The sequence below is a fragment of the Bufo gargarizans genome, chromosome 5 (genome assembly GCF_014858855.1).
Source record: "Bufo gargarizans isolate SCDJY-AF-19 chromosome 5, ASM1485885v1, whole genome shotgun sequence".
Lineage (NCBI taxonomy): Eukaryota > Metazoa > Chordata > Amphibia > Anura > Bufonidae > Bufo > Bufo gargarizans.
In genome coordinates this window covers 476,022,240-476,049,656 of record NC_058084.1, presented here as the reverse complement: position 1 = coordinate 476,049,656, position 27,417 = coordinate 476,022,240, and the positions used below count along the sequence as shown (strand labels likewise).

The 27,417-nt window shown below is 45.7% G+C and overlaps 1 protein-coding gene across 4 annotated transcripts in view; it reads right to left on the bottom strand.

The window, feature by feature from the left end:
* Positions 1-7,331: 7,331 nt before the first annotated feature.
* ICA1 (islet cell autoantigen 1) overlaps positions 7,332-27,417 on the bottom strand; it is a 70,590-nt gene continuing 50,504 nt past the window's right edge. For all 4 annotated transcript variants that reach the window (XM_044293899.1, XM_044293898.1, XM_044293900.1 and 1 more), the window contains exons 7-14: positions 25,246-25,371; positions 23,677-23,775; positions 19,866-19,957; positions 18,553-18,602; positions 17,398-17,457; positions 11,120-11,392; positions 10,273-10,380; positions 7,332-8,383 (exon numbers count right to left, since the gene is read on the bottom strand). In XM_044293899.1, the coding sequence (XP_044149834.1) occupies positions 8,262-8,383; positions 10,273-10,380; positions 11,120-11,392; positions 17,398-17,457; positions 18,553-18,602; positions 19,866-19,957; positions 23,677-23,775; positions 25,246-25,371 (930 nt within the window). In that variant the 3' untranslated portion in view covers positions 7,332-8,261. The remainder of the gene's footprint in view (positions 8,384-10,272; positions 10,381-11,119; positions 11,393-17,397; positions 17,458-18,552; positions 18,603-19,865; positions 19,958-23,676; positions 23,776-25,245; positions 25,372-27,417) is intronic.

Below are 27,417 nucleotides of genomic sequence, written 5' to 3'. Positions count from 1 at the left end.
CAGCTGTCCAGGGTATAAACTGTGCCACATACCACCAAAGCGCCTGGTATGCATCCTCCAGCCATAGCTCCTGCCATACCCGGTGCTGTAGTTCTATCACCCATTCCTCCAGGGGCTGCTCTCCCAGGAAGGACATCCGCAGGGCCACTTGCTTCTGCAACCGCTGCTCTTCACTGGGGAGACTCTCACCTCGCTGGTATTGTACATTATCCAGGGCCTGGTACCAGATGCCTTTCCTTAATGCATCCCGGCCATCCAGGTCCTCCTCCTCGTATAACACTGCTGGTTCCATCCTGGCGTTTTTAGGGTCGCTGTACTGGGACATGCGTTGCCCTTAAATTGTAGAATCCAAAGAAATGGTGTCTCCTGTAGCTGTCCTTCTGGCTGTAGGAACGATCCCGCTGCTTGCCACCAATGTAACGGCACCGTTTCAGCGGACAAGGGGCTAAAATCCGTTTAGGCGATATGCCCCTTTCCGAGAGACAGGCACAGCTACTGCAGAACACCAACCTCCCGAACTGGATACAAAATAGCACTCCAAACTGGAACCTCGCGAATAGCTGCCAGCAGACGAACAGGAAAAGCATACAATCCGCTTACACTCCTGGCAATCAGTCTCCAACAGCATACAGGGAATCCCCCCAATAACGAGACAAGGCTCCGTCTTGAGGGTCAAGCAGTGATCTGAAGTGCTGGCACACCCAGCCTGGTTTTTATTACAGTTTGTTGCAGATACAACATATCCCCACAATGCATCATGGTTTCCTCCCCTCTGTCCCGGAGACGACCGAAGACAATCCAATTATCTCTCAGGACAAAGGGGAGATCACCAATACACATGTGGAGACAACAGGACAGGAATCACCACCCAAACACACAATGGCACACCCCCACAGCAAACACAGACATTTAACATATCCCCAGATAGCTCAAGTCTGAGTGCATATCATTAGGTGAATGGCACTCAGAATACACGAATACAATAATATTAGCTATCTGGGTGCCCTCACATAACATACAATTTAACCGAACGCATAATAACATAAAATACAATTCTACAGACAGATTTAAGCTGTGCGGCCGGTCTGTCTTCTCCTTTACAGTTACTATGGGCCATAATCCTGAGGCAAGAGGCTTTTAAACAGCCCTCTCCAAAACCCAGTGGCGAGGTTGGTTTCGCCACAAACATGTTAGACTGACAAGTGATCAGCTCGGACAAAGTATCCATCCGAGGTGGAATTAGTACTTTACTTATCACCAGCCAAGACAGGGTTGGACTGGAGAGGGGGCAAGTAAAGCACCTGTGGTCTGTAACAAAAGAGAACAAAAACCAAAAAAAAATGCGTCCAGCACCAGTATCCGTCCGGTCTTCACCCTGCAAATGAGGAACAAAGTTCGCCGCCCTAGAGGTAGCATCCAATAACAACAGCGAGACGTCACAATTCTGGTACGACATCATATGGAAAACGTTAAGCCAAAATGAGAAATAGGCCGTAGAAATGAAAAATGAGAAAAGGCCAAGTTCGCCTCTGATAACCAGGATAACAGGAGGACGAGAAACAGTCATCTCCAGGTTTGGAGAAATAAAATAGCAGCGATTTATGCTTACGAACACAGCCGATGCCGCCGCGGTTCAAGTCAGATGAGGGCCCTGTCCATCTTGCTGCGTCCTGAACGATCCGGTCTGCCCGCAGATGCCGTCTGCCAGGCGGTCACACGGGGTGGTATGGGCAGGGGGCCATCTTGGTCGGCCGTTAGCCATGAGGCGATTTCCTCCGGAGGGACGTCCAGGGACCTCCATACAGAGTCAAGATCTGCTGGTGAGCGCACGGTAAGTAGTTTACCATTCCTGGAGACCGCCAGCCCAAAGGGATACAGCCATCGGAACGGGGTCGATGTCTTCCTCAGGACATCCAGGAGAGGCTTGAATAGGCGCCGCTTGGCCAAGGTGGATGGCGCGAGATCCTGGAACATCTGGATCGGGGTGTTCTCGTACTCCAGTACCTCCATCTCTCGTTGTCTTTTCAGGAGGGCTGCGGTATCAACGTAGCTCAACAGGCCACAAATCACATCGCGTGGCGGTTCTTGCGGTTTAGGCCTAGGGCGCAGCGCCCTGTGTATGCGCTCCACCACGATTCCCGCCGCTCTGTCAGGTTCAAGCATCATGGAGAATAATTTGCGCGCCACTGTCGGTAAGGCCTCCGCTGCAATCGACTCAGGTAGGCCGCGAATGCGGATGTTGCGCCGGCGACTACGATTCTCCTGGTCTTCCAGCTTCAGGAAGGCATCGTTTAGTAAGGCCTTGTGAGACGCCAGTACCTCCGACGCTTTACCCTCATAGGTCATGATAGCTTCTTGCGTGGCTTCTAGCGTGACCACTCTCTGACCCAGGTGCTTCATGTCGTCCTTGATGTCAGACAGATCCTGTTTTAGGGGCGAGAGGGCAGATTCAAGGACCCGGCGGAGGGTCCGCTCTAAGAGAGGCGGGTCTCTGGGCCTCCTGTCCGAAATATCGGAGCCACTGCCTGCATCGGAGTCATGAGCAACAGACGCCGCCATATTGGGGCCTTTCTGCGCGGCAATCCTCAGTGTTTTCCGAAGGAACTTCTCCATCTCAGGTTGTTTGGAGTGCAGTGGGGTAGACTCTGAGCTTCCTCTGTTCTTTTCTCTGCCAGGTTTCCCCATAATCAAGCAAATTGTAAGCTTATATAGGGCAAAGGAGCCGGAATGCTGGAGGAGCTCAAGCTCCAAGTAGTTATATTCTTGTACATAGGAAGCAGTATTATAGCACTTTTATATTCTTGTACATAGGAGCAGTTTTATAGTAGTTATATTCTCGTACATAGGAGCAGTATTATAGTAGTTATATTCTTGTACATAGGAGCAGTATTATAGTAGCTAAATTCTTGTACATAGGAGCAGTATTATAGTAGTTATATTCTTGTACATAGGGGCAGTATTATAGTGGTTATATTCTTGTACATAGCAGTTATATTCTTGTACATAGGCAGTATTATAGTAGTAATATTCTTGTACATAGGAGCAGTATTATAGTAGTTATATTCTTGTACATGGGAGGCAGTATTATAGTAGTAATATTCTTGTACATAGGAGCAGTATTATAGTAGTTATATTCTTGTACATAGGAAGCAGTAATATAGTAGTTGTATTCTTGTACATAGGAGCAGTATTATAGTAGTTATATTCTTGTACATAGGAGCAGTATTATAGTAGTTATATTCTTGTACATAGGAGGCAGTATTATAGTAGTTATATTCCTGTACATAGGAGGCAGTATTATAGTAGTTATATTCTTGCACATAGGAGCAGTATTATAGTAGTTATATTCTTGTACATAGGAGCAGTATTATAGTAGTTATATTCTTGTACATGGGGGGCAGTATTATAGTAGTTATATTCTTGTACATGGGGGGCAGTATTATATTCTTCTAGATAAGTGCTTGTATTCCCCTATATAGCTCAGGTGGTGTCAGAGGAGGGAAGGGAATGGCACAGGGGCGCCAAAAGAGCAGGAACTCTTCTGTTATTTTTTTATTTTGCTCTTGAGAAAGGGGGATATACCCTGAAATGCGTTGAGCTTTTTTGACCAAATAAAGAATTCTCCACTTGGAACCCAGGTTATCATTCTTTTGGGACGTGGAAGCTGGAATGGAATTCATACCATCTGACGAGCGATCTCGGCGGGGGAGGAGAAGGTATAGGTCTTTTATGCTTATCCTATACCTCCCTCCCCGGTGAAGTAAGTCCCCCATTCGTTATTATACCTTAATATTCTAACATCATATCACTACAGTGTCATCATTCACTTGGTTGAAATACATTATGTCCACATTACTAATTAGTTCCGCTGCTGACTTAAGTGTTTTACTTTTACCTATTCTTGACTACACCGCTCTTTTGGCGCTCCTGTGCCATTCCCTTCCCTCCTGACACCCCCTGAGCTATATAGGGGAATACAAGCACTTATTTTTCTTTTTTTCTCATTTCTGCACAAACTCCACAGTGTATTTCTGTACACTGCTATCTAAAGGGTGCGGCCTCGGGAACGGTACTCAAACCACCCTATATCCACCTCCTTTCAACCACATCTTCCTGCCCATTAATAGTCTCCTTGGCGCTTCTTAACCCATCTTTTTCCACTTTCCCGTTATTTTTTTTCTCTCTTTCATCAATATTCTTCTAGATAGGCAGTTTTAAAGTAGCTGTGTTTTTGGACAAGGGAGACAGTATATGCTCCTCATCACCTCCTAGTGGTAGAAAAGGAAGTACTCGATACTAGTGCCATCACCAGGATCGTACACGAAAACAGCCCAACCAGACAAATGCGAATAAATTATAACCTTCCATTTCTTCCTACTGTACAGACAAAAGCCGATGTCTATTTGTGGAGCCACCAGAAATAAAAACAGGACAATGAATGGCAGCTTCTGGTGACGAGGTTTATAATGATGTTTTTGGCGTTTTCCTGGCGTTGGTACATTTATAATGTTCTGTGTAATGAGCGCATGTTAAATATTTAATGTTCCCTTTTTACTTCACATTTTCCACTGGGTGAACAGATAATTAGGATATCTCTGATGGTGGAACTAGTGCGCTGAGCATGGAAATATTAAAGTATGCCACCTCTAGTATGTAGCAAAGGGGTGTTTGGCCCTGGGGGGCACTTCTACCCTCACGGCTGCTTTGTTCCAAAAACAGCACCACACCTGTCAAAGGTTGTGCGTGGTACTGCAGGTTAGACCAAGTCACTTTAAGTGAGCCGATCTGCAATACCAGACAAACCTTGTGGACAGGTGTGGTGCTGTTTCTGGAAAGTGCAGCCATGTTACTCTAAGGCCCCTTTCACACGGGCGAGTATTCCGCGAGGGTGCAATGCGTGAGGTGAACGCATTGCACCTGCACTGAATCCGGACCCATTCATTTCATCACTTATGAGTTGCGTGAAAATCGCATGCTCTATATTGTGCGTTTATCACGCAACGCAGGCCCCATAGAAATGAATGGGGCTGCGTGAAAATCGCAAGCATCCGCAAGCAAGTGCGGATGCAGTGCGATTTTCACGCACGGTTGCTAGGAGACGATCGGGATGGAGACCCGATCATCATTATTTTCCCTTATAACATGGTTATAAGGGAAAATAATAGCATTCTGAATACAGAATGCATAGTACAATAGCGCTGGAGGGGTTAAAAAAAAAAAGAAGAAAATTTAACTCACCTTAATCCACTTGATCGCGCAGCCGGCATCTCTTCTGTCTTCTTCTTTGCTGTGTACAGAAAAAGGACCTGTGGTGATGTCACTCCGGTCATCACATGGTCCATCACCATGGTAAAAGATCATGTGATGAGCGCAGTGACGTCACCACAGGTCCTTTTCCTGTACACAACAAAGAAGACAGAAGAGAAGCAGGCTGCGGGAGCAAGTGGATTAAGGTGAGTTGAATTAAATTTTAAAAAAAATTAACCCCTCCAGCGCTATTGTACTATTCATTCTGTATTAAAATACAGTCTACACAACCCCGATCCCAAACCCGAACTTCTGTGAAGAAGTTCGGGTTTGGGTACCAAACATGCCGATTTTTCTCACGCGCGTGCAAAACGCATTACAATGTTTTCCACTCGCGTGGAAAAATCTTGCATGTTCCCGCAACGCACCCGCACCTTTTACCGCAACGCCCAAGTGAAACCAGCCTAAGGGTTCTTTCACACGAGCGGGTAATCTGCTGTGTGAAAGAGAGCCAAGCCCCGTTCCGGACAGTAGAGACATGGAGCATTAACATGATTGATCACGTTAATGCTCCGTGTCTCTGCTGTCCGGAACGGGGCTTGGCTCTCTTTCACGCAGCGGATTCCCCACACGGCATCCGCTCGTGTGAAACAGCCCTAAACCTGAAGAGCCAAAAAGTGAAATTTCTGCCAAGACAAACCTGGTCCATATCAGCCGCATTTCTTGTCCTGGCTGGAGAACACTTACCTCCTCACACCTCTTTATCTGGGCACTTTCCAAAACTGTAGCTGTATGAAGGCGTCTAAACAACAAATACATTTGGCAGTCTGCGTTAACTCCACTTTTATGGCACAATTTGTGCCAGAAGTTTGAACAATATTTGTCACGTGAACCTAAACAGAAAGTTATGGATGCAAAATGTGTGTGAACAGAGGCTGATGGTAAAGCCGCTATCACACGGGTGTGCAGTTCCCTCAATGCCTAAAACCTCTTTAGGGGGAGCCACATGTTGCAGGTCTGCATCGATCTGGCTGAAATCAGCGCAGCAAAAACAGCCTGAAATGGGATTTTTGGAATCGCACGGGGTCTTCTTCAGCTTTTAATCTGCGTATTGCAAAGGTTGAAAGATGCAGGTAGAGGAGAGTTGAGCTTTTACTGGCAATCACCTTTGGGAGCCCGCTTCTGGTGGGTACAGCAATGGTATTGAGGGCTGTTAACTGCCATGTGTCTAATAAAGCACCAAAGTACGGCAGAAGTGCGGGGTTTAAAAATGGCGCCCTCTCGCAAGCGCTGCATGTGTCATAGTCGCTGGTCAAATGTGACCACAGCATCTCAGAGTGTAAAACTCACTGCACTCCCGGGGCTGGAATGGCTCCCATGTAGGGCTCATGCACACGACCATTGGCTGTTTTCCAGGCCGCAAATTACGGATACATTTTGCGGAACAGAATGACCGGCCCATAATCGAACAGTCCTATCCTTGTCCATAACACAGACAAGAATAGGACAAGTTCTATAACTATGCGGATGGGAATGCAGACAGGTCAGAACTGAAAACAACCCAAAATACGCGGATCAGATGCGAACCCAAACCACGGTCATGAACATGAGCCCTAAGAGCGATCTTCATCTTCTTGTGGATGGTGTTCTTGCACTTTAAGTCATTTAGCTAGTCTCTGCTGCTACCCCAGCGCCATTGTACAGCATGCCCAAATATTTGCTGACACCACGGGTGCAGTTTCTATTACACGAACAATAGCTGTCCATTCCACTGACAGCTTAACACCACAAAAAACGGTTCTATGGCTTTTACAGGGTGTGCATCAAGGGCAAGAAAAAGCATGCATGTCCACCAGCAGCCCGTTTACTAGGTGGACCTACACATGGCTATACAACTTGAACACCAGGTGGCGCCATGCCATGTAAGAAAATGTCATAACTTTAATGAATTTGTAAATGTCAAATATTCTGCATCTTTATTATCTGTACAATAAATATATTTGATGGGGCTACTGCCCCTTTAAGCTGTATTATTATTTTTTTTAATAAAAATCAGAAACCCTCTGAAATAACAACACCTCATCTGGCAGAAAAAGAACAAAACAAAAGGGTTTATTTGCTGACGCTGAAGACATGCTCAGTGTGGAGAGGGTTAATACTTCATCCTGCAAAGTGACTTCAAGATGTCATGAAGAAAATGGAACAAGAAAAGTAAAACAGCAAAAGTGACCGACGGCATCCAGGAGAGAGGTCCCCAGCTCCACCCCGTGGTCCGCCTGGCCTCCCGTCCTTCCAGTGTATATATGAGGGCAGCTTGTAAGAATCATTTCCTCCGCGTTATACCAAGTTCTTAAGTTGTCAAACATTCTCCTTAGCCATATCTGTATTTGGGAAAGCTGGGTGATACAGGCGGCCACCATTATGGCTCCAAAAAGGGTCATTACTCAGCTTTACAAGACATGTCGTTCAGAATTCTAGCAAAATTGTCTGACAACCCCTATGGGAGTTGCACTGGTGAAGTTGCTGGTTGTCGCTTCGCTTAAGCTTTACAAACCGCGGCTGTTCAGTACGGTTGTAAAGCTGGGCGACAACCCTTGCAGGATCTGCACTGGTGACAGTACTGGTTGTCACCCAGCTTTCCCAGAGAAACACAAACCTGACAGAAGAGGACCTCCCACAGATCTGAAAGCAGTGCATGCTGGGTAGACATTCCATCTTCTGCTCCAATTCGTTTTACCCCCATCCCAATAAATTACTCTCGACAGACCGATCCTGTTCATCCAACTGAGGATCCCTAATCCGTGCGGAGTGAAAACGCAATAATGATATGAACAGTAGAAAAATAGGAGTGTTTCCCTTTAAAAGTTCATCAGCGAGTCCAGCTATTGGCAAAAAAGGTGACGATCGGAGACGTCGCCTACCTCCTTTATTACACCGAGAGAACATATAAGAAAATTTCTAGGCAATCATCAGTGCACATGTGCTGCGCTCCCTCCGGCTGTTGAGGGCAGTGATCAGGCATTGAGAAGTTCGTGTTCCTTATCGGTTTTCCCCACAGCGTCAGGGTTAGATAAAGGATCGAGGTCGGCAAAGAGGTTGTACCAGCTAGAAAGATCTTTTGTGCTTTTTGATGCATCTAAGAAAAATAAGAAAAAGGATTAAAAAAAAAATTTAAAAAAAATACCCTTAAAAAGGGATTGTCCAGATTCGTCCTCAAACCAGACAGCCCTTTTAGAAAGAGAGTGTCATTCATGTAATTGTAGTTCCATTCATTACAGAAATACTGGGTTTGCTCGGTATTAATGTTATAGTGATTTTTTTTATTTTTTATTATGGCCCTCCTGAGGTGGAAATTATTTAAATTGACCACCACCATCCTGTCCTAGAATGTGAGCAGGGCCGGCTGCCTAATGGGGCGAGGGGGCACAGTCTCACTACACATTACTCTCAGGCATATTCTACACATTGGTGAGGGCTCCTGTCAGGCTGCTCAGCCATTATGACATATCGTAGGCAGGATCACATCATTACCATCTATTGTCGAACAGTGCACTGGGCACTGCCCATCACCCTCTAGGCAGCTCTGCAAGTGGAAGCAACCAATCACGCTCACATTCTAAGACAAGCTGCTTGCAGTAATTTAAAAAAAAATTCCGGAGAACCCCTTTAAAAAGAATTCTGCAGCAAGGAAACTTTTTTTTCTTAATATAAAAGTGGACAAAAAGTAAAACAGTGGCAGGGGATCAGCGATATCTCATCAATTCCCTGCCACTCCTGCTCAGACTCTTCCCGCGTCCTCACCAGCCTCTACTTCCTGGTCCCTCCTGAAACTATTGTTCAGCCAGTGACTGTAGTGGCGGTCAGGAAGTACAGACAAGCGGGACCTGGAAACTGAAAATCACTTTTTATTTTATTTTTTTTAAATTTTTACTGGTCAGACAACCCCCAACAAAATAACAGGGCAACCCCTTACCCATCCTCCTAATACGTCCCAATTACCAGATTTTTCTAGGTGGCGACTTTTCAGTTTTAACAAAGAAACAATAAAATGTTAAATTTTAATATTTGGTTTTCCATTAGGCCATTTCAAGATTTAAAGGGGGTTATCAAATACCATAAACTGCCCCCCCATGTGCTGGGCCCCTCACAGGGAACATACTTACCTGGCTCCCCGCGCTGCTTCTGGTCCCTGCACCGTCGCTGCTGCTTCTCTCTGTGCGCCAATGAAAACATCCGGTGTCCGGGGGGCTGGGCGTTTGGGGACAGCAGCCAATGGCAAGCGGGGATGGGGAGGAGCCTCCCTAGCATCACGGCGCAGGGTAAGTATATTCTCTGTAAAGGGGCTCGACACATAGGGGGGGGGGGCAGTGTATGGCATTAGATAACCCCTTTAACTCTGAAAACGAGAACATTCTAACATCTTTATTATTATTAATTATATATATATATATATATATATATTTTTTAAGGAGTTTTCCAGTTTCATAATTCACCTTTTTTTATCTGCTCAGAGAACCCAGCATATTTTTGCCCCATATACCCATTTCCTACCTTCCTTCCCCTGTTCTCACCATCACTGCATCCTGGCAGGATGTTTACAAGCAGAACTTCCTGTTTGCATCAGCTTCCTGTCGGGTTTTCTAACCAAATCCAGCATGCATTGCTCCGTTATGTTTCTCAGGACTTGCTCCTTCTGCCACACAATACTCTCTACAGTAGCCGTGCCTCTCATACCTCGACGGAGCAAGTCCTGAGAAACAATACAGAGCAAAGCATGCTGGAATAGGTTAGAAAACCGTAAAGCGTAAGGAGGATATTGAATACTGTAATGCAGTCCCTATGATAACCACAGTTAATCTCTGGTCCGATCAGCCGATTCTGTTTGAAAAAAACATGGGGCTCCCAAAGGCCAGAATGTACTGTAGATGCGGCATGTAGTGAAGCTCCCACCCCCAACATATATGTCAGGGAACAACATGCAGAACAGAGGAATGAATGTCCAATGGCTGCAGGCGATGATCCTACCTTTCACTGGGGTCCTGTTGAAATTCTGATTGAGATTAGTGGGTGGGAGGCAGGATGATGATGATGATGGTGAAAATGAGGATGATGCCTCGAAGTTGGCTGACCAGTCTGAAACACAGAGACACAGGATGAACACAACCATTCAAAGTTGTCATTGTAAGGCCCCCCCCGTTTTGAAGTCCGCAAAATACGATGCTGCCTGCATTTATTTTGTGGATCCACTGACTTCAATGGTCCAGTGGTCTGCATTTTGCAGACACATTCTATCTTGAACCCATGTGCTTTCCGCATCCGTATGTCCGTTCCGCAAAAAGATACGTGGCCTATACTCGGACCATGGACCCATTGATGGGTCTGCAAAAATATGCAGATGCAACGCGGATGGTATACGTATTTTGTGAATCTGCAATTTGCGGACTGCAAAATACTTACCGTCATGTGCACTAGGACTAAATAAAAAATGTTTTTACCTGAACAGACGCACTGTAGCAAACTGGAGCGATTTGTGCCGGCTTCCCTATATTGAGCTCACAGAGAATGGTCTAGACTGGATACAACTGGAGCAAATTCTCAGCTTTGAGAAGTGTTAGGTCTGTGGTGAGGGAATATTCACATCCACTGACTGAAAGCAGGGATCTTAGAACGTTCTAAAGTTGAAGGACTTTTAATTAGGTCGGTAACTAACCTTTATTTACATAAAATCAGACAACCCCTTTAAATGCCCAGACCTTCCTGCAATAATTAACCCATTCAGTACTTACACCCCATCATATATGACCTGTACATGAAGAACATGACGACATGCTCAGTTAGGAAAAACCTGGATCTCCCAATTTAAGGTACAAACCATGTGGTGTAGCCTGGAAGCCACCAAATTCTTGGTCCAGCAACTGTGAAGGAAGGAAACCAGACGACTGTTCGGCTTTCTGTTCTGGTTCTGGAGATGCTGGGCTTAAAGGCTGAGCATTGAAGAGGGGCTCCCCGAAGATGGCCGTCCACTCCTTCCCCAGTTCCCCACTATCCAAGGAAGACGCACTTAAGATCTCATTCAAAAGCTGCATCTCGTCCTTCTCCAGAGAATCCGGCTCAAAGGGATCTGCGAGTGGATCCTTGGATGTGGCTAAAGGGAGAAAACAAGAAGTTGCTTCCAGTATCATTACCATCAGAAAATCTGACAGATGACATGAACATAGAATGAGTGTGAGTGGGGACTCCGGATTACTGACTACTTGTTTCAACATCAATTTGGTGATAAGAAACGGTTATCGAATGGCCTGACAAAACAGACTCCCCTCCGCACAGACAAGAATATGATGCTGTAATACTGCCTTCTATGTACAAGAATATAACTACTATAATACTGCTCCTATGTACAAGAATATAACTACTATAATACTGCCTTCTATATCCAAGAATATAACTACTATAATACTGCCTCCTATTTACAAGAATATAACTGCTATAATACTGCTCCTATGTACGAGAATATAACTACTATAATACTGCTTCTATGTACAAGAATAGAACTACTATAATACTGCTCCTATGTACAAGAATATAACTACTATAATACTGCTCCTATGTACAAGAATATAACTACTATAATACTGCTCCTATGTACAAGAATATAACTGCTATAATACTGCTCCTATGTACGAGAATATAACTACTATAATACTGCTCCTATGTACAAGAATAGAACTACTATAATACTGCTCCTATGTACAAGAATATAGCTACTATAATACTGCTCCTATATACAAGAATATAACTGCTATAATACTGCTTCTATGTACAAGAATATAACTACTATAATACTGCTCCTATGTACAAGAATATAACTACTATAATACTGCTCCTATGTACAAGAATATAACTACTATAATACTACCTCCTATGTACAAGAATATAACTACTATAATACTACCTCCTATGTACAAGAATATAGCTACTATAGGATGTCCTCTTGCTCTGGGCCGACAGGCCTCCTCTGTCTTCACTATGGCCTCTGTTGTAGTTGCCTCACTGAATGCCAAGGGTCTGAACGAGCCATGTAAGCGGTCTCAGGTGCTCTCTTTGTTACTGAAAGATGAGGCCTCTGTTGTATTCCTCCAAGAAACTCATTTTAAATCAGGGAAGATCCCGAAATTGTCCCAAAACGCATTCCCACAATGGTTTCATAGCTCTTTTGCCTCGGCTAGCAGGGGCGTCAGCGTGGCCGTCCACAAGCGCCTACCCTTCAAACACTCCGCTGTCCTTGCGGACACTGATGGTCGCTTCTTATTCGTTAAGGGGCACATCGCTGACGCGCCTGTTACCCTGGCTAATTTATATGCCCCTAATAGGGGTCAGATCGCCTGGCTCGTTCGGACTCTTGAGCAATTACAGGCTTTTAGTGAGGGCATGCTTATACTAGGAGGTGACTTTAATGTGACTATGGAGCCAGGCCTTGACTCGTCCTCTCAGAGGTCTGAGTTGTCCCACAAACTTCTGCGACGTCTGAAGACTGCGCTGAAGAAGTTGCGGGTTATTGATGTGTGGCGCACTATGCATCCCTCTGGTAGGGATTATACGTTTTATTCAAACGCTAAAAAATCCTTCCATAGGTTGGACTACTTGTTTTTATCCTCCCCCCATATTTCTCAGGTGGTAGACACGAGGATTGGGAACATTACGCTTTCTGATCACGCCCCAGTATTTCTCCGAGTGTCTATGACAGCTCTTCCTAAACGAGAGAGAGTATGGCGTCTTAATGACACATTGATCTCCGACCCTGCCAATGCAGCTAGAATCTCCCGGATTATGTCTGAATTCTTCTCTCTTAATGCAGTGGGCGACCCTCCTCCCTCCTCCTCCATCTTGTGGGAGGCTCATAAGGCGGTGGTTAGAGGAGAATTAATCTCCCTGGGCTCGCATGTTAAAAAGTTGCGCTCCAAGGCTGTAGATGACCTGCTGTCCCGCATAGCGAGTCTTGAACTGACCCATAAGCAAACCCAGGCTCAGGCTGTGGCTGCTGAATTAGCGGAGGCCAGGACGGGACTGAAAAACTTGCTCAACGCCAAATCAGCGAAACTTATATTCCGCTCCAGGTTTAAAGCTTATGCCCATGGGAACAAAGGTAATAAACTGATGTCTGCCATGGCTAAGCAACGTCACGTGGATTCATTTATCCCTGCTATTCTAGATGCGAAAGGCAATAAGCACAAGTCGACTCACGATATAGCGAAAGCGTTTAGTGCTTTTTATGCGGATCTGTATAACCTCCCCACTCCAGACCGTCCTGGTTCAGCCTCTATTGAGCAAGCCACAGATGAGTTCCTGTCCACTCTGAAGCTGCCCTCTATTAGTCACCTGCAAGCTTCCCAACTAGTCGCCCCTGTATCAAGAGAGGAAATTGGCAAGGTCCTTTCCTCCATTCCTTCAGGCAAAAGTCCAGGCCCGGATGGACTCCCTATATCGTATTACAAGACCTTCAAAGACGTTTTGACCCCTCACTTTCAGGCACTTTGTAATTTCCTCCTGACTGGAGGTTCTCTACCCCCCCAAACGTTAGAGGCCCACATAACTATAATCCATAAAGAAAACAAAGACCCCCTCCACTGTGGCAGTTATCGCCCGATTTCACTGCTAAATGCGGACGTCAAGTGGTGGGCCAAGATACTGGCGCAGCGAATACAGCTGATCCTGCCGGATCTTATTGATAGCGAGCAAGTGGGGTTTGTGCGTGGCAGACAGGGCTGTGAAAACACGATACGTTTGCTCCATCTTATGGATTGGGCTAGAAGCTCCTCCACGCCTCTGGCTTTGCTGAGCACGGACGCGGAGAAGGCCTTCGACAGGGTCGGTTGGCATTATATGTCACGGGCCCTGTCGAGGTTTGGTTTCCCAGATTCGTTTATATCTGCGATCTTCACTCTGTATTCAGCCCCGTCTGCCAGGCTCAAAATAAATGGTACGCTTTCTCCCTCCTTTTCCATATCCAATGGGACAAGGCAGGGGTGTCCCCTCTCCCCATCTCTGTTTGTCATAGTGATGGAGACTTTGCTGTGTAAGATCCGGCAGGATCCTGCTGTTAGGGGCTTGACCATTGATTCTCAGACCCACTTGACAGCCGCATTTGCAGATGACCTACTTATTATGACTTCCAATCCCGAAACATCCTTCCCTAGGCTTTTGTCTCTTTTTGAGGAGTTTGGTTATGTGTCAAACTTTAAAATTAACTATGGCAAGTCCATGGCCCTAAACGTTACTTGTCCAGAATCGGTTAAAGAGGCCCTTCAGGATACTACCCCCTTTCACTGGGCTACAAAAGACATAGTATTTTTGGGTGTGCACGTCCCGGCTCAGGCGAAGGACTTATTTGCTCTGAATTATGCCCCCTTATTGTCCTCAGTTAGGAAGCAGCTGCACTCTATTAAACTGCCGTTTATTTCTTGGTGTGGCAAGAGGAACTACCTCAAGACCTTTATAGCTCCTAAATTTTTGTACCTTCTGCAGGTGTTGCCTATCTGGCTGCCGCACTCATTTTTTGTAGACATCCGCAGAGTTTTCTCCCTCTTTTTGTGGGGAAGTAAACCCTCCAGAATTGCTTATTCGGTGCTGACCAGAGAGAGGAGGTTTGGCGGCTTTGGTCTGCCCGACATACGTTCCTACTATGTGGCCTTTCAACTATTTAGAGGTCTATCCCTCCTCAATAGCACTTATAGTGCTCCATATGTGTGTCTTGAGCGCTCCCTGCTCTCCACTAGAATGAAGCGGATTCTCTGGGGGCTGTCCCCTTGTTCTCCGGGTAGTTCCTCTTTGCCACTCCTATGGAAGGGTATGTTTGTTGAGTGGGCCAAGCAGTTTAAGGATGGAACACTTGAGTTTCCCATACCGGGTACTCCGCTTTCCTCTTTACAGTTTTATGTCCATCCGGAAGCTGAGAAGCCCTCAGGTATCTGGCCTCTTTTGGCCGAGATCCCTTTAAGTGAGATCCGGTCCCCGGATGGGTCCCTGGATTGGTCCACGGTCTTGAATGACCCTAAAGTCAAAAAAGCTTCCTTCCTACAGAGTTTTGCCCTGCAGAAGGAGATTAAGATGATTAAGCTACCACCCCCCACCACCTCTGGAACCCCCTCTTGGCTGTCTAGGAGACTATCAGATGCCCGTAGGATCCCTAAACCGCTGTCTACCATATATAAGGAGTTACTCTCAGCCTCCCCTCCTGAGCTACATTTCCTTTCTTCATGGGAAAGGGAATTGTCCATCCACCTTACAGACCCGGAAAGGGCTTTTGTCCTTACACACTCTCACGGCTTTAGCCGCTGTATTAAGGTGCAAGAAAACTCGTATAAGCTGCTTACGAGATGGTACAAGTCCCCGGAGTTTTTGCATAGGCTTAACGCAGATTTCCCAAGTGAGTGCTGGAGGTGTAGAAAAGACGTAGGCTCTCTGTCACACATTTGGTGGCACTGTGAAAAGATTAAAGCGTTCTGGACCAGTATAGAAGCTCTGATAAATGAGGTGTGTGCTAAGCAGGTTTAGCTGGATCCTAAACTGATCCTGCTTTGGTGCTCTAATGACTCGCTTTCCCCCTGTAGATCTGATCTTCCTACTATGCTCATCACGGCGGCGAGACTGCTCATCCCGCTGCTTTGGAAGGATACTGAACCTCCCACTGTTTCGATGTGGAGGGATAAGGTGGATCAGATCTACAGGTTTGAAGAGCTGGCCCACTGGGAATCTGGCACGCGTTCCCGCTTTCTGAAAATCTGGTCGCCCTGGAAGACATATAGGAAGTTCCCCTGACGGAGTTGGGGAAAACTCCCCTACCCCCCCCCCCCCCTTCCTTTCCCTTCTTTCCCTCTCTTTTCCTCTTATTTGTGTTATATTAGATTTTTATTGTCTGTCACATTTGATGTATCATTTTGTACAACATGTGTTGCACTGACATGCAATTGTGGTCACGTCCATGGCTGATTTGTGACTATGCCTTACCAGTGATGCTACGATGGTTTGTGATCGATTGATATGCCTTACTCTTTAAATAAAAATAAATTTGGTTAAGAATATAGCTACTATAATACTGCCTTCTATGTACAAGAATATAACTACTATAATACTGCTCCTATGTACAAGAATATAACTTCTATAATACTGCCTCCTATGTACAAGAATATAACTTCTATAATACTGTCCCCTATATATATAAGAATATAACTACTATAATACTGCCTCCTATGTACAAGAATATAACTACTATAATACTGCCTCCTATGTACAGGAATATAACTACTATAATACTGCCTCCTATGTACAAGAATATAACTACTATAATGCTGCCTCCTATGTACAAGAATATAACTACTATAATACTGCCTCCTATGTACAAGAATATAACTACTATAATACTGTCCCCTATATATATATAAGAATATAACTACTATAATACTGCTCCTATGTACAAGAATATAACTACTATAATACTGCCTCCTATGTACAGGGATATAACTACTATAATGCTGCCTCCTATGTACAAGAATATAACTACTATAATACTGCTCCTATGTACAAGAATATAACTACTATAATACTGCCTCCTATGTACAGGGATATAACTACTATAATGCTGCCTCCTATGTACAAGAATATAACTACTATAATACTACTCCTATGTACAAGAATATTACTATAATACTGCTCCTATGTACAAGAATATAACTACTATAATACTGCTCCTATGTACAAGAATATAACTACTATAATACTGCCTCCTATGTACAAGAATATAACTACTATAATACTACTCCTATGTACAAGAATATAACTACTATAATACTGCCTCCTATGTACAAGAATATAACTACTATAATACTACTCCTATGTACAAGAATATAACTACTATAATACTGCCTCCTATGTACAAGAATATAACTACTATAATACTGCTCCTATGTGCAAGAATATAACTACTATAATACTGCTCTTATAGATGGTGAAATGAATTTAAAACTACTAGGAGAATTTCATAAGATAGAACTTTTCTCCTTGATACAGTGGGTCCTCCAGACCCGGTCCACCTTTATCGGCCAGAGGTATACGGTGAACCATTGATACATGGGCTCAGATTGCAGGAAAACTCACCACTTTCTTCAAAGATAAACTTCTCCTCTGGTTTCAGATCTAACAAATCATCCAATGTACCTGGAAAATGGAAACCGCCATCAGGAGGCTGTAACACTGCAGCAAGCCTATGTACATACATCTGGCTGCCTCTCCCATCTTAGGCTACTTTCACACTTGCGTTCAGAACGGATCCGTCTGCATCATAGTTTAGAAAAAATTCTAAGTGTGAAAGTTGCTCAGACGGATCTGTCCAGACTTTACATTGAAAGTCAATGGGGGACGGATCAGTTTGAAAATTGAGCCATATTGTGTCAACTTCAAACGGATCCGTCCCCATTGACTTACATTGTAACTCTGGACGGATCCGTTTGCCTCCGCACGGCCAGGTGGACATCCGAACGCTGCAAGCAGCGTTCGGGTGTCCGCCTGCTGAGCGGAGCGGAGGACAAACTGTGCCAGACTGATGCATTCTGAGCAGATCCGCATCCACTCAGAATGCATTAGGGCAGTACGGATGCGTTTGGGGCCGCTTGTGAGAGCCTTCAAACGGAACTCACAAGCGGAGCCCCGAACGCTAGTGTGAAAGTAGCCTTAGGCTACTTTCACACTCGCATGTGGTGTGGATCCGTCATGGATCTGCACAGATGGATCCGTTTAGAACGGATCCATTTGTATTATCGTTAACATAGCCAAGACGGATCCGTCTTGAACACCATTGAAAGTCAATGGAGGACGGATCCGTTTTCTATTGTGCCAGATTGTGTCAATGAAAACGGATCCGTCCCCATTGACTTACATTGTGTGCCAGGACGGCTCCGTTTCATCAGACGGACACCAAAACGCTGTTGCGCTGCCGCCCCACTCACTTCAATGGTTGTACTGCTACACGGCGATCTTTAGTCGCTGTACTTTGTGCTCCAATTCATTACAATTTTCAAGATCTCTGCTTACAGTCACTGAAAGGAGAGAGCCTTACTTGTCCTGATCTAGTCCTGCTCAAAAGGACTAGCTCAGGATCGATGTGGGGTCCCAGATGTCGGACCGCTACTAACCGAAAACTGAAGGCGCATACTGGCGATATGCCATCACTTTATGAAATGAGAAAACCCCTTTAATCGTGGAGGCGCGGCCACGGTAAAATAAGAAAACCCAAAAGAGAGAGACAAGACGTACCTGATGACATGGATTCGGTCTCATTCTGCTGCTCATCTAAAGAAATCAGTCTGCAGGGGGAGGGGGGAGAAAAAGAGAAGTTTTTTGTTTTCAATAATCATGGTGGGCCGTAGTGTACCCATTTTCTCTGTTGCTTTGCAATAGCGCTGTAAGGAGCTGGTGACACGGCCCGATATCTACGCTCCTGTTGAAATCACCATCTACATCAATACCTGCATTCTACTCGCATAATCGCCAATAGTCTGTAATTTTCTAAGACAACCCTGTAAAATTCAGTTTGTCCTAACGTGAAAATGGGCGGGGTCTGTATAATCCCCACCCAGAAGTGGGTGTTCCTTGGTGTTTTTTTATGACCTCCTGCATACTTAGGCCTCCTGCATACAAACGTTTTTTTTTTAGGTTTACTTTCCGTATACGGAACCATTCATTTTAATGGATCCGCAAAAAAAGGTAAGGTACTCCGTGTGCATTCCGTTTCCATATTTAGGTTCCGGCAAAAATAGAACATGTCCTATTATTGTCCGCATACTGGACAAGGATAGGACTGTTCTATTAGGGGCCAGAGGTTCAGTTCCACAAAAGACGGAATGCACACGAATTTCATCCGTATTTTTTGTGGATCCGTTTTTTGCGGACCACAAAATACAGCAAATTACATACGGTCGTGTGCAAGAGGCCTAAGTATGTATCTGGCTTGCAAAGGCCCCGTTCATGCAGAACTTTTTGCCGGCGAATCCAGGGGCTGCAGCGATGAGTGTTCAATAGTAGAGCACGCTGCACTTCGTATGGCGGTGGTTTATAGCTGCGACCACATGTCCTTTCTTGGAGCGGTGTCCAGATGGTCACTGCTGCATGCAGGGCCTGCTCCATGGCACTCAAATTGAGAAGCCGCACCAGAATTTTTTTTTTCCCCAAAAAATCCGCTGTGTGAACTAAACCAGGCATGCTCAACCTGCGGCCCTCCAGCTGTTGCAAAACTACAACTCCCAGGATGCCCGAACAGCCTACAGCTATCAGCCTACAGCAGGGCATGTTGGGAGTTGTAGTTTTACAATAGCTGGAGGGCCGCAGGTTGAGCATCCATGAACTAACCCATATGACGACGTGTGCGTGTGTGTAAGCAGTGAAGTATGTGGCGATTTAGATGCACACAAGGTCTCCAGGAGGACACCGCACAATCTCTCAGTGGTGCAGCCTCAGGCTTTGGCCCTGTAATTTGAAGTCATCCTATCTCAGCCCAGAAGTGAGATATTACAGCAGGGTTTTCACAGTCTTAATGTACTTTACAGGGACCTTTATTTCCTGCCACTTACTGGTCATTGTCCTGCGTTTCAGGAGGGGCTTCCTTGGCCTTTGTTTTCTTCTTAGACTGGCGGCACAGTTTATCGAGTGGGTCTTGTAAACTCTAAAGTGGAAAATGAAAATGGAGGTTAAAATGTGGAGGGGTTAAATGTTGTATCCATCAGCACAGTGCACAGATTTGGGACCCTTGCCTTACTCTCTCTAGGGCACCGGGGGCCGATTTCTGCCCTGGTCGACCTTACTGACGTCCCGGCCACATCCTGCTATTGGATCCCCTGCACTGCCTCAACTCTTCTACCCTGCAGAGCGGCGCCCCAGCCACCTGGCTATGAAAGGAATTGCTCCCACTCAAGTAAATGCTGCACTTCTCTGCACAATGGGAGGCCACGGCGCTGCTGCTACGAAAGGAGAACTTGGGGTACTTTCACACTAGCGTTTTTTTTTCCCGTATTGAGTTCCGTCCTAGGGGCTCAATACCGGAAAAAAACTGATCCTTTATCCTAATGCATTCTGAATGGAGAGCAATACGTTCAGGATGCATCAGTTCAGTCACTCTTATGTTTTTTGGACGGAGAAAATACTGCAGCGTGCTGCAGTTTTCTCTCCGCCCAAAAATCCTGAACATATGCCGGATCCGGCGTTAAGTTACATTGAAGTGTATTAGGCATTAAGTGTTCCGGCAAAACAGATCCAGCTTTCTGGTCTGCGCATGCCCAGACCTTAAAAAAATAAAAATAAAAATTAATACCAAGTCAGTTTTTCCGGAAGACACCGGAGAGACTGATCCGGTATTTCAATGCATCGGATCCGTCTGACAAATGCCATCAGCTTGCATCCGGATTGCCGGATCCAGCAGTCAGTTCCGGTGATGGAACTGCCTGCCGGAATCCTCTGCCGCAAGTGTGAAAGTAAGGGGGTGCAGCCCTAAACCAGTGCTGCAGCCTCTTCATTCTCAGGACTGATAGTGGCCCCCAGAGACCAAAGTGCTGGAGGGATTCGATAGGCGATGATGTCATCCTGTAGTTCACAGAGAGACGGATGAGAATGAATCTGCAAACCCTGCACCCTCTCTGGTCACATCCGTTTTACTTTTACTTGCACATAACTTGCATTGTGTCAATAGTAACCTCCAGAGCTGCATTCGCAATTCTGCCGATTGTTATCTGGAATCTATCAACATTTTTATGATAGACCAGAGCTAAAAGGGCTTAGACAACCATTTGGACATCCTCCTATTAATTTGCGGATCAGCAAGATCTGGGCCAGGAGTTTTTCGAAATTTCAATATTGATAACCTATCCTCTGAACAGGTCATCAGTATCTGATCGGTGGGGGAGGGGAGGGTCTGACACCTGGGACCCCGCCGATCAGCTGCTTGAGAAGGTACCAGCGCTCCTGTGCTTTCTCTGTGCTCAACAAGCGCAGTGCAGTCCACTGTATGGATTTATATCAAGCTGACAGCTCAAGGGGAGTGTCTTTTCTGCTGCAGCTCAGGGGGCGTGTCCATGCTCTGCCTATCACAGCTCAGGAGGCGTGTCTATGCTCCCCCTATCACAGCTCAGGAGGCAGTTGAGGGATGAAACTGAACATGTGCGACCTGCTCAATGAGCAAAACAAAACAATAGGAAAAAAACAAACAGCAGGTGGCGCTGTACAGATACATTTTATTGAATAACTCAGTGGCTATGATACATTTTTAATTACATGCAATTACAAAAGTGTTCAGATCCAGGTGCTGGTTTTAAAACTGTAGAATATTTTTCATGGGGCAACCCATTTAAGGGTCACATGACCAGGTCCCCATATTGAAAAAGTTTAAGATAGATGGATGCAACTGAATTACGTGAAACAAATTACACTGCTAGAATACCGGTGGGGAGAAGAAGCTCTCCTGCTGGTACTTGTAGTTCCACAGCATCTGGAAGCAGGCGGCCTAATCTTGTACAGCGCAATCTGCTTAAGTGCCGCCGGCGCGCCCACACAAGCGTGGGAACGAGTGCGATGGGGGAAATCCTGGTACTGAGAGCTCGGAGATGATAAATACTAAGTCAACAGAAGATAACGGAAAAATGGAGAACATTTGCTTTTCAGAAGCAGAATAAACTTGACCGAGCCAAAACAAAGCAAAAACCGGACGGAAAAAATACATTCTGACCGCCCAAATCCAGGGCTGACCCTTTATAGCGAGGGCTCTGTAGTACCCGAGTAGACAGTCACAACCATTTCATTATATCGCACTGATCAGGTCTTTTACACCAGTCACTCCCAAAGCTGCATTCCAAATTCTGCTGGCTTCTATATAGCTTTGAGAGCATAAAGTCCGCAGATTAATAGGACAACGTCCAGATGGTTGTCTAAGCCTTTTTAGTTCTGTCTGTCTATCATACAAATGCTCACGGATTACAGAATTGAGAATGCAGCTCTGGAGGTTACTATTGACACAATGCAAGTTCTGTGCAAGGTAAGTAAAACGGATGAGACCAGAGAGGGTGCAGGGTTTGCAGATGCATTCTTATCCGCGGTGCCCAGAGGGGGCCACAAATACCCATCTGTCTCAAAGACCTTAAACATAAACACCTTAAAGGGGCAGTACACATTTATGATGGAATATCATGATAATCGGACAAAATATAGTATGAGGTTAATGCACCTGACGGCTTGTTAAGGGCCACTTTGGGGGCCCGGGCTCTTTCAGAGATATCTCTACAAGTTATATGTAATGTACAGCAGGGGAGCGGCGCCAGGAATAAAGGGCTGTTCCACCTGGAGAGATGTCGCTCCCTGGCTTTCTGCAGCGACTTGTTTGTCAGAGCGGTTCTCAGTCGTGACTATAAAAATAACCGGCAAGCAGAGCGAGGAGCGGGCACAATAGTAAAAGGAGATTTCTTCCCCTTGCGGCTCCAGCAGGACGCCCACGCGGCTGGTAATTAATGGAGCTGGAAGGCAGCCATATCTTTTCGTGTAGGCATTTGTCACATGTTTTATTAATGAACATATTATAGCAACTGAACAAAATGTCTCCGTAACATGGGAGTCATAGCTCAGAGATGCTGAAACGTGGCGGCTGACTGACGCTGGAAATACAAAACTGGAAAAAAAAAAAAACAACAAAAAAAAAAACCTACACATCAGACTTGAACCGCCCGAACTCTGCAAAACCAAACTACATAACTCAAATAATGAGCTTCTCCCACCACTCATGGTGCATCACATAGTGACAGATAGGAACCAAACCACAGAACTAGGAGTGGGCGATAAACCGGTATCTAGGATATACCGCGGTATTAAGAAATGGGGATATAACCGCTGTATTTTTAGTGACATCATGAGGGTGGTTGCACATGACAGTGCTTTCCATTTCAAAAATGGGCGCTTCGTAGGTGTGTACTGATGAGTCGTACACGCTGACGCACAACATGTCCTGGCCTCAGCATCTGGCGCACATTACAAGTCAGCACGCTGCGCGCGTAAATCAGTACGCATCGCAACGCGTGTTGCACAAGATGACCGGGGAGCATAGACTAAGAGCGGTGACGTTAGCAAGAGTGGGGCCACAAGGAGACATTGCTATAATGTATCGGGGCAACATGGAGACATTATACTAAGACTGGGGGCTACAACTTGTAGAACTGTAGAGCGGTTCCTGCTAGGACATATATACTGTACCACACAGACATCACATGTTACAATGGGGCTAGTGGGAAACGTAGACTAGCAACAGCAATGGGCGCTATGGCGATTCCCCTCCTCTAATTGTACCAATAAGGAATAGTTCAGGAATAATAGGCTGAACTAAGGAAAAAACTGCAGACAACAGATCACCTTAAGAGTAGTGAATTCATATGGCTGGTATCCCTTGAAGCTTTCATGTATGGCGGCCATCGTGTGTGAGGTTTTCTCCCAAAAGTGAAGTAGTGTTGTCTGCAAAAGAAAGTCGACAAAGAGAAGAGAAATTAAAGTAGAATAAAGGTTCTCCTGCACATAGCAATAAAAACCTAACATCAGGTAGAAGGAGCGCTGCTCAGGGCCCCCTTTGCACATCAGTTAAAGGGGTTGTCCGGGATTGGGGACATTACTCTAATAGTACAAGTGTGGCATACACATTACATACAAGCAGGTAGTACCTTTTGCACAGATTTCTGCAGCCCCGTTTTCATCTTTGAAATTCGTGGCCGGAAGTTACTGTTTTCTTTTCCTCAGTGACGTACCGGGTCCCTTGCAGGCAAGCAAAGCTTCCTCTTCCGCTGCTCAGGGAGCCCGGTGACGTCACTGGCAGCAAATGAATCGAGGTGAATATGGATGAGGGGTGGAGTTACAGTAGCTGGCCGACATCCCGCTAAGCCCCGCCCCTTAACCACCAGCTCAGCTCCGCCCCTTGACAACCCACTCAGCCCCGCCCCTCCAATGGTGAGCTTCAGAATGAATTGAGGCGAATATTGATGAGGGGGCGGAGTTACAGCGGCTGGCCGACATCCCGCTAAGCCCCGCCCCTTAACCAGCTCAGCTCCGCCCCTCCAGTCCGGTGAGCTGCAGAATGAATTGAGGTGAATATTGATGAGGGGGCGGAGTTACAGCGGAGCAGAGAGACGGCTGTAACCACCTGATGCTGCGCTGCTCCAGGACCCACAGGGCAGTGCAGCCGGAAGTCAGGTAAAGATAAACAGATATATAAACAATGAGTGGGGGACCGTTGGAGCCACATAGAAGTGGCAAAAATAGCTGAAAATGTATGGAGGTCTTTACTTAGATGTACATTGTGAGTAAACGTGTTTTTTTTTAAAACATTTGGTCCCGGACAACCCCTTTAAAGGGAATCTGTCAGCTCCTAAACACCATCCAAACTAGAGAAAACGGTGAATAGTGTAAGTGATGCCGAGTCCGGTTATGTGATATTTCTCTTTATACTCACTTGCATACAACACTATGCTCCTACAAACCAGCAGTAAAATGCACTAAGAGGACTCCTCTTTGAGCTCGGGAGTCCTCTCAATGCATTTTACTACTACTATAATACGGCCTCCTATGTACAAGAATATCACTACTACTATAATACTGCCTCCTATGTACAAGAATATAACTACTATAATACTGCTCCTATGTACAAGAATATAACTACTATAATACTACTCCTATGTACAAGAATATAACTACTATAATACTGCTCCTATGTATAAGAATATAACTACTATAATACTGCCCCTATGTACAAGAATATAACTACTATAATACTGCCCCTATGTACAAGAATATAACTACTATATTACTGCCTTCTATGTACAAGAATATAACTACTATAATACTGCCCCCTACGTACAAGAATATAGCTACTATAATACTGCTCCTATGTACAAGAATATAACTACTATAATACTGTTCCTGACATGTACTTACCTGATAATTAGTCAGAACATGAGATAACAGATTGCATCTACTGGCTCTGAGAAGATCGACTTTTTCACATACGTCGGTTTTCAGTCTATCAAAAGCAGCTTTGGTGTGACGCACTTGTGCCTGGACCTAAAGGGAAAAGCAGGGAATGCATGCTATGTAAATTGCAGTCATAAATATGTGTTCTATAGCGCAACATACGGTTTTTAAGTAAACAAATGCAAAATGCAGAATTGCATGTCAGTACAGAGGGGGGGCGCTCTTCTATCAGTACTTTCTATCCCACTGATCTGCGGCCTCTTCGCGGTTCGCCATGGTCTGTCTACTGCACACCGTCGTACTCAGAAGTGCAGGATATTGCAGCCATGTAGATGACGTGCAAGTAGATGGACCGCAGTACTTGAGTGAGCATTGGAGCCCCTTCAAGCAGCTGACACGTGGCGTTTCCATGAGTGGGACCCCAACAATTCAATGCTGCAGAGTTATCTCAAGGATGGGCCATCAACATTCTGAACCTACTGACTGCTGAGGTCTGGCTGGCCCGCTAGGAGTGGGAGAGGAAGATTTCTGCTGCAGAAAGCTGCCCCCCAGCAATTGATAGAGCATCCTGAGCCCCTCCACCTGCAAAAGCACAATGCATGCCTACCCCCTAAGACATAGGAGGGCCAGTTTATGCTAGTAACAGTAACATCGCTCCAACCACGAGGACGGCACAAATCCTCCTCTTGTATGAAGCCATTCCGCTTAGCGGGGAGCAGCAACATCTACTTCATCCAAGAATCAGCGGTGTACGGCCTGAAAACGCCATGCCAGTCTTTTACGTCAGATCGGACCATGGATGCGTGAAGCCAAATGCTGTGTGACCAAATGTTCCCGTGACGAGGACAGGCTGCTGAACACTGGGGAAGCCATGCAGATCAGCGTGCGGATCTCTGGCACATCTTCTCCAGGCAGAAAGAAAAAGGAGGAGGAATTTGTCAAGACGTGACCTTGAAAGAGCAGTCCAAGAGGACTGAAGGAGGCTGAAACGCGTGGAGTATCATACCAAGGGTTCCTAATGACTAAATATTCCGGATTATGGGATGGCAGGAGATTACAACTTCTCTCCAGTCTTCCACATTACTCCTGGATAGTCGATGCCACCCGGCCTGACGGATGGTAGAAGAGTCCTTCTCGGCTTTACTACCTGCAACCTTCAGTTACCTCCAGAAACCCCACCTTCAGCCCTCACAGGTCCAGTTTCTACTGCTGATTTGTGCCTCACATGCTCCACATCCCATAGCATGGAGTGATCTTTGATAGATGTTCTCTCCCTGAAGATGGAGTTAAACTTGTTTTATTGTTGTCTCCTGGTATTAGAGAATCCGATACCAGGAAGGTCCCCGGTACACCAGGTGCACAGCCTTGCAGGGCTAGCTCAGCTGAATGTAATACCGTTCACACAGTGATCTGTTGCTTCATTCTGGAGAAAAATACCTTTAATCCATATACAAACAAGCAGTTAAGTGCACTGAGGGCGGGCCCATGCCACTCTGTGCACCCTTGCCCCTCCTGCTTCATCTGCCATCCCCACCATTGCCTTCTTGATTGGCAGGACCCTTCTTGCATAGTCATCTCGCCTGGCCCTGTCAACCAAGCAGGAGAAGGAGAGGCTAGCAGAGGAAGCAGGAGGGACAAGGGTGCACCAAGTGGCTTAAGCCCGCCCTCAGTGCACTTAACTGCTCACATATAGATTAAAAGTGCTTTTTCTTCAGAATGAAGCGGCGGATCGCTAAGTGAAAGGTATCGGTACATTCAGCTGCGCTAGTCCTACAAGGCATTGTGCCTGGTTTATCAGTGACCTTCCTGGTGACAGGCTCCCTTTAAATCAGAATACATATTTTCATCCTGATTTGTCCGTTTGTTCATTAGTTATTTTTTATGCCGATCTGCAGGAATATCCAGATATTGTAGATAGATTATAATTGAAAATGACTGAGCACACGCCCATCTGCCTGGAGCTTCTGAGCAAAGTACAAATGAAGCTGGTTCCTTCACTGCCCTGATAATGTGGACTTGGATAAGTCCAAGAGAGGCGGTATATTAGTGATAGGGGCCCGTCCGCGGAAGCCACCTTGACGCGTGGTGGATGGGCCCGACACAAGTTTGAACAAATGTGCGCCAAGAGCTTCCATT